At 62.3% G+C, this 9,432-nt stretch overlaps 1 protein-coding gene across 3 annotated transcripts in view; it reads right to left on the bottom strand.

The window, feature by feature from the left end:
• Nucleotides 1-867: 867 nt before the first annotated feature.
• COL5A1 (collagen type V alpha 1 chain) overlaps nucleotides 868-9,432 on the bottom strand; it is a 155,916-nt gene continuing 147,351 nt past the window's right edge. For 2 of the 3 annotated variants that reach the window (XM_036108711.2, XM_036108705.2), the window contains exon 66: nucleotides 868-3,196. In XM_036108711.2, coding sequence (XP_035964604.2) covers nucleotides 3,050-3,196 — 147 coding nt within the window. In that variant the 3' untranslated portion in view covers nucleotides 868-3,049. The remainder of the gene's footprint in view (nucleotides 3,197-9,432) is intronic. The other variant, XR_004922416.2, reaches the window with a different exon arrangement.

Here is a 9,432-nt window from a genome sequence, read left to right as displayed (position 1 = left end):
GGGGACAATGCCGATGCTGCTGGTCCCAGGACCGCACTTTGAGAACCACCGGGTCTAGGTTTTGGTGGAGCAGCCAACACTCCTGGATATCCGTGGCTTGAACCACGAACACGGTTCTCTCTCTGTTGCAAATTCCTCACAGGTGGGCCGAGGACTCCCTCCAAGTCCACTGGGGACGCAGCCGCTCGGGGGATCGAGGCCGGTGGCACGGAGAGGGAGCCCCAGCTGCGGACTGCGAGAGCTCGGGGCCAGTGGCCGGATGAGCCCCACGAGCTCCAAGGCGCCGTGAAGTGCGATCCAGAGATGCAACTGGACAGCAGAGTGGGGAGGCTCGGGGACGCGGGCCAGGGCCCCGGGATGAGGGTGAGGTCTGCACATGGCCAAGGCCTGGAACCCCAGGGGTGGCGGAGGCGCCCGCAGAGTTGGCCCCCCAGGAACAGCACCGGCGCCCGCAGACTTGGCCCCCCAGGAATGGCACCGGCCTCCCTCTGCCCTCTGTGGCCACCGGCTTCAGACAGCGAGCGGTGCCATGCCGGGGGAGGCCCTGCCGCCCTGAAGAAGACAGCCAATCACGTCTGTTTATGGTGGAAACTGTCAACTCGATTTATTGAGAAACTCTTTCAAGGACTTTTCGTCACACAGGTTTAAAATATTGGAAAACGCCCCTTCCTGGCCATTACAGAGAAGACTCAGGAACACGTCCATGGGGTTCTTAAGCAGTGGACACATGTCATCAGACACTGTGTTTTTAAGGGCCCGATGCCCTAGAACCTTTCCTGTGGGTTTTCTGTTGATGGTTTTTCCCTTTTCATCAGCCTGTGTCCAGTTATAGAGAGAAGGAGGAACAAGAATTACACCAGGAGAATGTTTGCAAATATAAGAAGTACTTTTATTGCAATATACCATAGCGAAGTGGTCTGGGGAGAACGGGACACGTTTGACTTCCATACGAATGACAACAGCTTTGAAGGGGCCATGAGGATGAGGAGGACAGTGTAAGAGGGGACTCGAGAGGGACGAGGAATCAAAACGGAATCACATGACCTAGACAACACCCACAGGGCACCGCGCGGCAGTCCTCAGATATGGCTTTGCTTTGGAAGAGACAAATGTGAGAGTCATTGGCGCATGCCAGCCTCCTGAGCTTGAAAGAACCTCGAAGCCAGACTTCTCTTTGGCGACAGCAAGACTCCATGTCCACGGGGATGCGGAAAATCCTAGTGGGTGGTTTCCTGATGCCCCGGCGGGGGGGGCTCTGCGGTGGTCTCCCCAGCGGGAAGCAGGGCCCAGCGGGCAGGGCAGGCAGAGGACAGCACCAGAACCGTCGGTCACAGCGGCCCCCAAGGGGGCTGAGCAGGGCCTCGGGGCCCTGCCCGTTCCCCTCAGCATGGAAGGAAAGGGCATTGCACAAGGGCAGCTTTTCACAGTGAGGGGGTGGCCCTTCCTGGCCGGTCCATCAGGCCGTCTGCCCACAGAAGGCAGCCCCCTGGCCCTCACTTGCGGAGAAGCCCCGCCAGCCCAGAGCTCCAGGGCGGCTGAGGCCGACGCCCAGGACACTTGCGGGTGGAACTCCAAATTGCTCGTGGGGGGCAGAAGCTCCGGAGAGACCCCCAGAGTTCATTGCACATCTCCCCGTCTGCACACGCAGCTTTAGCTCAGTGCTGAGCACAAACACAGAAATTAGCACCAAACATTCAGCAAACTGAAGACGACCTGCTCATCAGCACACCACGGACAGAGCGGGCAGCATCTTATACGTGTGCGTGTGTGTGTTTTCAAATCACAGAAGCACAATCTAACACTGGCAACGGGCCTCGCAGCAACCTGGGAGCGCAAAAGCACGTGGGCCCAGCGGGAAGGAAGGTGGCGAGCATCTACCTCTCCATCCTGGGCAGAGACCCGCGCCCCGTGGAAGCAGAGACCAGGACCGAGAGAGGCGGGAGGAAGAGGCACGGCCAGGTGACCCCAGGGTCTCCTTTCAAGGAGATCTTAAAACAGATAGCACCACAAAGGAGAAGTGTAAAAGTGAGCACCAATTTTCATTTAATTATCATCTACAGAAAGTGTGGTTTCCCCGCCCTGGACACTCTCCCATCAGGCTCTGCGGGGAGAAAAATGGGGAAAGGAAGCAATTAAAATTAATTTATGCCCGCGATTTAATCTAAGTGCACGTAGGAAAGACAAAGCATCAAGTTCTTTTTTTTTTCTCTCCATTAAAAAAAAAAAAATCCAGAGCTCACCAAAAAATTATCTGAATAGGGGCCCAGGCACCCGCTGTTCAAACGGCAGCGTGCCCTCCTGCCGCCCTGGGCAGACCTCCACCTTATTGCACGTTCTTGGCCAGTGGGGAAGGGGGCTGCCCCTTCCTCACCAGAACTGGACGCCCCCCCCTTCCCCCACCCCCCCAGTGGGACCGAAGCCAGGCTGACATGCGTGATTGAAAGTCGGGGACACTGAACATTTATGACAATACAATACAAATATTTACTTAAAACTCACAAAGACAAAAGCACCTTTAATCCATCGGAAAGGCACATGCAGAATGACATTTGGCCCATGAATGGATCGTGTAGTTGAAAACAGAGGCTCTGGCTGGGTGGGGATGACCTTTACGAGGCTTGCCTCTGAACATTTTTTGAAGGTCAGGGGAAATACACATCTTCAAGTTGAATTAAAAAAAAAAAAGTGATCTCCAAATACTGCAGCCCCACGCCCAGGCCCAGCGGCCTCTCCATGCAGGCGTCGGATCGGCCGGCTCGGCGGCAGGAGGTGTGGCCCGGTCCTGGCCCCTGCGGCGTGCGGTGGGGACGGAACGGGGCTGACAAAGCGGTGGGGCCCGGTGGCTGGGGGCCGTCTAGGTCATGTGATTCGGCTCCGGGGTGGGGGACTCGGCTCTTTCCCTTTGCTCTCTGTGGGTTTGGGGTCTGGCTCGGTGCGGAGCCGGGCGCAGACGAGGTCGGGGAGGGACGAGGGGCCTTCACTGTCCAGGACGCCCGCAGACGGCGCGCTGAGGTCACGAGGTTGCTCTTGGGGGCCAGGCTCGCGGCTCCTAGCCCAGGAAGCAAGCCGGCCCCACTTCAAATCCAAATTTCTGTGACGCTTCACCGAAATCATTGAACATGATGTCCACAATGGGTACTTGCTCTACTTTGGGTGTGTCGATCTCCAGGACGGTCTTCTGGTACCCTTTCCTCGTCTGGGAAGCAGAAGAGAGGCACATGTCAGTAAGAGGGGGCAGGGGAGGCACCTGGCGGGGCTGAGCCGCCCCCGCCCCACCCGCCCCGCTCCCGGCTCCCGCGCGCCCAGACCAGCCGTGGAGAAAGCGGGTTTGCGCCATCTCTCAGGGCAGGTGGAGGGAGGGACACGTGCCAGACCAGGGAAGGCAGCGCCTCCCACCTCACGACCTCCCACTTAACCCTCGCCCCAGTCCCGGAAGCACGCGCTCCCCTGCCAGCTGGGACACCCCAAGCAGCCGCATCAGGACCAGCCACAGAAAACGCAGCTCCGCCGGGGTATACCCGGATACCAGCTCCTCGTTCAAAATGAAGAATTCTCAGACAGTGAGGGCTGATGGCCGGTCCTGCCCTTGGCAATCACACCCAGAAGTAAGAGGACTCCACATCCACAAGTGTGAGAAGAGGAGGGAACCTGACCCACTCCCCGGTCTAGAGGAGTACTGGGTAAACTGAGGCACGGAGGGCCAGGGATGGCACAGGGAGGGAGCACTCTGCTGCGGTGAGTCCCTTGCTCAGACAGTCTGTTTAACCTCCACGAACATCTCGTGTCACTCTCCGCTTAGCCCCGGGTCAGGATGCAAGCCCCACCTTACTAAGTAGAAGGGTGAACCCCAGGAAGGTGCCAGAACTTTCCCAGGAGAGGTGTCTTCACTCCCCTGCCTGGCCACACGTCAGAGCACAGGGAGGGGAGGTGCAGGGTCGCCCCGGTCACTCAGCTCTGAGCACACAGGACGCTCCCACCTGAGGCTAAACGGGCCTGTCCTCCCATCTACATCCCCCGAGGCGAGGGTCCCCAGTGGGGGCGTCTTCCCCACAGACCCTCACAGACACACCCCGTCGCCGTCCAGGACGAGCGGCTATCTCTCCTTCCCACCCAGAGCAGAGCCACACTCTCAGTGGGGTCTGGCCCCAGGGAGGGTCTCCCGGCACCATCCACGTCCTGAAGGAGGAACGCAGAGCCTCTGGAGGCCTTATTCCCTCCTGCGGAACAGGGGTCAGGGCGCCCGGACCCGTGCATGGCACGCGGGAAGCCACGGGAAGCGGAGCAGCTACGAAGCGGCTTCCACTCCACGGGTGGCGGTGTGCACGAGGGCCCCGGCTTCTGGCCTGCCCCCATCACTCCTCTGGGGGAGGCCACCGGCCGGGCAGCCCTGTGGAGGGGCCCACGGGGCAGGAACTGAACAGACCCCCCAGCCCCAGGCCAGCGGCCCTCCCCAGAGAGCAGCCCCGCGGCCACACAGCACCGTGCTAGCCACCGAATGCCTGCGTCCCCCCACAGTCCAGGTGTTGACGTCCCGTCTACAATGTGAGGGTGTCTGGAGGCAGGGCCTTTGGGAGGTGACTAGGTCGTGATGGTGGTGCTCTGACAAGAAGTGACCAGAAAGCTAGCCGCTCTCTCTACCGCAGGAGGCCGCAGCGGGAATGAGACTGTCTGCGGCCCCGAAGCAGGCTGTCCCGTCCCCTGGGCCCGCCCACGCCAGCACCCGACCTCGGCTTCCAGCCTCCAGAGCCGTGAGAAGCCCGTGGCTGCCGTGGCCCAGCCACCAGTCTGGGGTGTTTTGTTACACGGCCCGAGCTGACGGAGACGCTCTGGGCCAGAGCCACCGGCTGAGTCACTCCCAGGTTTCCGACCCTCAGGCACGGAGTCTGACCCCAAGAAGCTGTGGCTTTAAGAGCTAAGTGTGCTACAATACGGACCACGGGAGGTTTGTGCAGCGGGAGGCGCCCTCATGCCCAGCGCGTCTAGCAGGCCCGCCACAGAAGCCCCTGGTGGCCGAGCTGTGGTGCATGTCCGCCTTGTGACTTTCCTAAACGCACTCTCTTGGAACTTTCCTTATCCTGGAGACTTCTGTCCCCGCCACGTCCCCGCCTTAACAACCTCATCCTGCCCGCAGCTGGGTCTGGCTGGAATTATTTTAAAGCCACCATGAGCCCCCTAGGGAGCCTGCCGGCCCCACGCGGTTCTGGCCCCATCCCAGAGATGGCAACGCCGTGGGCCGGGGGACGGGCAGCACAATCTGCCTCTCAGACAATCCTGACACGGGCGCTGTCCTGAAGGACTGCTCGGGGACGACCAGGACCTCGAGGCCACAGATGCTGGCGCTTTCTAACCACGTGGCCCGGGCCCGGCCCGGCGCAGCACATCCAGGATGGCTCATGCCTCCTCCGGCCACGCCAGCCCCCAGCGCCGCCCGCCTAAGCTCTGCCTCTGCCCCCGTCCTCACCGTCGGCCACCGCACAGTAGGGATCAGGTGGGACGGCTGGCCCGGCCTTCCCGGCCGCTAGAAGGCCGGGCTGCCGTGGGACCCGCGGGACCTCGGCTGCGGGCGGCCTGCGCTTTCCCAGCGGCGAGCCAGCCAGCAGGGCAGCGCCCCACCGGCTCTTCCTCCCGCAGGAGGGCGGGCCAACCGGCCTTTGCGGGGCTGGCATCCGCCTCCCCTCCCCACGCAAGGGACGGTGGCGTTTGCTGAGCTGACAGGGTGTTTCTCCTGGATTTATGGGGACCACGGCTGCAACGATCAGAGCTCTTAGAGAGGGTGTGTTTAAGCAGGCCGCGCGCTCGCCTGCCGCTCTGTACCCCGTTATTCCGGAGGTGTAAATAACCATTACGGGCTGGCAACGGCCCCCGAGGGTGCACAGAGCTGCACGGACAACCGGATCCATGCGGCACGGCTCCTTGGGCCTCTTGCCGGGTGATGTGTCTGTGTGCAGGGCCGTGCCCGCTCAGGGGCCCCTCACTCAGGCCACACAACCCAGCACGTCCGAGGGAACCCCGGTTCTTTGGCCCTTGCTACACGACTCCAGCCAGCCTCCCGCGCCGAGGGCCAAGGCGGGCCGCTCTACCACCAGCGCGCGTCTGGAGGCAGGGGCCCCTCCACAGTTACTGGGGGGGGCGGTGGCTGCGACTTTTCAAATTGGGCTGAACTTTTTGGGGGCATGGAGTTCGCCGAGCACGACTCCCCAGGTGCGCCCCCATGCCCACCTCCCTGTTCTGTGAGCCCCGCCACCACCCAAATTCCCGGTCCAGCCGCACAGCAGGCTTTCTGCTCGGAGACCTTTGCTCTCCTCCTTTTCAGGGGTCAGCTCTTTTCTCTCCAGAAGCAAAACCGCCTGAGGAGGGAGCGGCCATCTTCCCGGCCCAGCGTCCAGTCTCCCTGTCCCGAGGCTTGGGTCTCGCCACGGCCTCCAGAGCCAGGACTTGACCGCCGAGGGGCCAGGGCACTGTCTCCTCCCCGGCAGCGCTCTCTCAGGAGCGAAGGTGCACCGTTGTTTTCTGAAGGACAGGATCGTGGCTTGGATTGCAGCCGCGCTGGGTCTCGGGTTCGGGCCCAGGCCAGCAGCGCTGGCTTCTTCGGACCCCGCCGTGGAGAAGGAGGAGCTGGGTCCTTCCAGCTCTAGGCAAGGTGGGGCCATTGGGGCTCCCCTCAAATCTTTGTCCTTCCAGAAGGATGGCAACTCCCCCGGGTGGGGGGCATGCGGCTATGTCTGGAGGCATTTTGGGTTGTCACAGCTAGGTGGGGGACTGACATCCAGAGGGTCGAGGCCACAAATGCTGCTCAACATCCTATCCTACAATGTAGACGATGCCCCCAGCCCAACCCCACACCCCTCAAAGACTCATCTGGCCCCAAAGGCTGAGGAACTCTAGTCTGGAGCCACATCTCCTCTGCATGACTTAAGGAGCAGAAGCAAGAATGAGAGGTAGACATTATGGGCAAGAAGATTTTAGCTCAATTCCCAGAAGAGCTTCCTAACACTGAGACTTTGCAGCCATGGCCTGGGCTGCCCCCAGTAGTAGTGAGCTCCCTGTCAATGGAGGCATTCAAGGTACAGCTATGCCAGAAATGGACGATGGTGGGGAGGGGAAAGACATTAGGAGACTCCGTTCTGCCATATACTAAGGGCCTTGGGCAGCTCACTGGACCTCTCCCGGCCTCAGATTTTGCTTCTGCAAAATACAGAGAAGACCCCAACCTGCCAGAGTGATCCTAGTGACGTTTGGCGTGTGGAGACTAGTGGTGACCCACTGCCCACGTGCTGCCAGCACACTCAAGCCACCAGGAGACACGGCTAGAGAAGGAAGGCCTTGGGCTCGGGGGTAAGAAAGACGGGAGCTCGACCTTGGGCTGGGACGCAGGCAGAGCCCGCAGGGCAGGCTCTGAGCTAGACAGCTTTGCTGGGGACTCCCAGGGCTCCCGGATTTGCGGCTGCAATGAGCAGGAGAGGGAGTGTCAGGAGAAAGAAGGATGGGGGCACCGGGCTCTTCCCAGGAAGCTCCTTGGGGCGAGGGAGCCTGTCTGAGCTGGAGCAGGGAGCCGGGGGCGGCCGGCCCTTTCACCACTGAGGGTCCCCGACTCACGAGAGGCCTTTCCCAGCACCCCCGGCTGGGAACGTTCCCCGCTTCTGGAGAACCCATCCGCTCCCTTCACCAGCGGCACGTACTGGCCGCACCAGTGTTTCCCTTCCTGCCAGGGAAGCCGGCATGCTCCAAGCCCGACTCAAGGCCTTGTCCCCGGGGTCCTGCCTCTGCCGTAGGAGACTCCTCCTGTCTCCACCTTCACGGCCTTAGCCTCGTGTGCCCCTGTTGTCAGAAACAGTCCCAGGAACGGAGGATTCTTCTGGGGCTTCCGGTGGGCTGAACACAGTCCCAAGCTTTGGAGGCGAGATGAGACGTGCTTCTGGGACAGCCCGATGGAGCAGGAGCCCCACTTGTAGGAGGCAGAGACGCAGGGATAATTCTCCCTGCTGCCTCATGACCTTCTCAAGGAGCTCGGGGTGCACGTCAGGAGCGCAAGCAGATGCCGCTGGCGATCCCTTCCCAGGGGGTTGGACTCCTCTGCTTTACTCAGGGATGAGTCTTGCACATCCCAGTAGGACCGAAGGGCTGACCCACAAATCCCAGGGTGCACGGAAGCAGGGAAGAGGAGCAGGGCACTCCAGGGAAGCCTGCCCGCTGGGTGCCCTCGCCCATAATCCCCAAGGTGGCCCCGGGGTGAGGAGCAGGAACGGAGCTCCCCAGGGCTGGAGGGTGCTGCCCAGTCCAAGGGCACCAGCCAGGGTGGGAGGCAAGCGGTGAGCCTGGGTCCTGCTCTCAGTGGCTACCAGGCGGCTCTGCGCGCTCACTTTCCCGCGGGACCCAGATGCTCCGCAGGGCCTTCCGCTCGGGCCTGGCCTGGACGGCACCGGACCGCCCCAGCAGACGTTAGGGAAAACGGTCACATCCCATGCACGCTGTGACGGGCCGGGGAGGGAGCACTAACCCAGGGGCAGGAGCCCAGGGGGCAGCTCAGTGCTCGGGGACGCCTCTCCCTGGCCTGGGATGCACTGTGACCAGCTGACAGATGCCCTGACTGCTCTGTTCAGAAGGTGGGGTGGGGGACAAAGCGGAGGGCCGCTGGGCCAACGAGAAGAACTCTCGGATGCTTTGCCCACCTGGAAATCTGCGGGAAGGACCCTGTCTGGAGCTGGTGCTGAGAGGGTCCAGAAGAGCTTCCGGGCCACACGGTGAGAGCACAGCCCCTTCTAGAAAGGGGTATCGTGCGCTGGCCCGGAGGGAGGCCCTTCGAGGGGCCGGCCCTGGACACGGAGCAGGGCTGGAGCCCACACTAGCCCTGTCCCCAGGGGAGCTGGCCCGGGCACCTCGGGCAGAGCCTCTGAATTCAGAACAGGTGGCCCGACGTTGAGACGGGACAGAAGGACTCGCAGAGACAATGCTTCTTGGCAACCCCACCTCCAGCCTCTCAAAGGCCACACGAGGGACGTGCCTGAGGATTTCAACAGGACCGGACCCCTGGTTCATGGCTGCGGGGACACCAGGACGCAGCTCAGACCTGCCCGGGTTGACGGCAGCCCCTGGAGGTACGGTCCCGAGGAGCTGGCCCTCGGTGGGGACCCTGGCCTCACTCTGGGAGGCCAGAGGTGGGGGCGCAGAGGAGGGCAAGCATCCCGGGGCCCGGGGCCCGGAGAGCGAACGCAACTCCAGCCCTGACAGGCCGTGCGGGCTGAGCAAGCCTCCTGTCAGGCCCGCGAGCAGCTCGGCCCTTCCTGGCGGGCGGACGGGGCCCGGGCGCGACCTAGCGTGGCTGGGCGACCTCGGGGGCTGCTGCGGGCCCTGAACCCGCAGAGCACTGCCCAGCACACCTGTGTCCTGGCCACTCCTGGGGAGGCGCTGTCTGAGGAGAGCCGCTAAGTCCAG

The sequence above is a fragment of the Halichoerus grypus genome, chromosome 14, assembly GCF_964656455.1.
Source record: "Halichoerus grypus chromosome 14, mHalGry1.hap1.1, whole genome shotgun sequence".
In the NCBI taxonomy this organism is placed as follows: domain Eukaryota; kingdom Metazoa; phylum Chordata; class Mammalia; order Carnivora; family Phocidae; genus Halichoerus; species Halichoerus grypus.
Note: the sequence above shows the minus strand (reverse complement) of the source record. Positions and strands in the feature narration are given on the sequence as shown.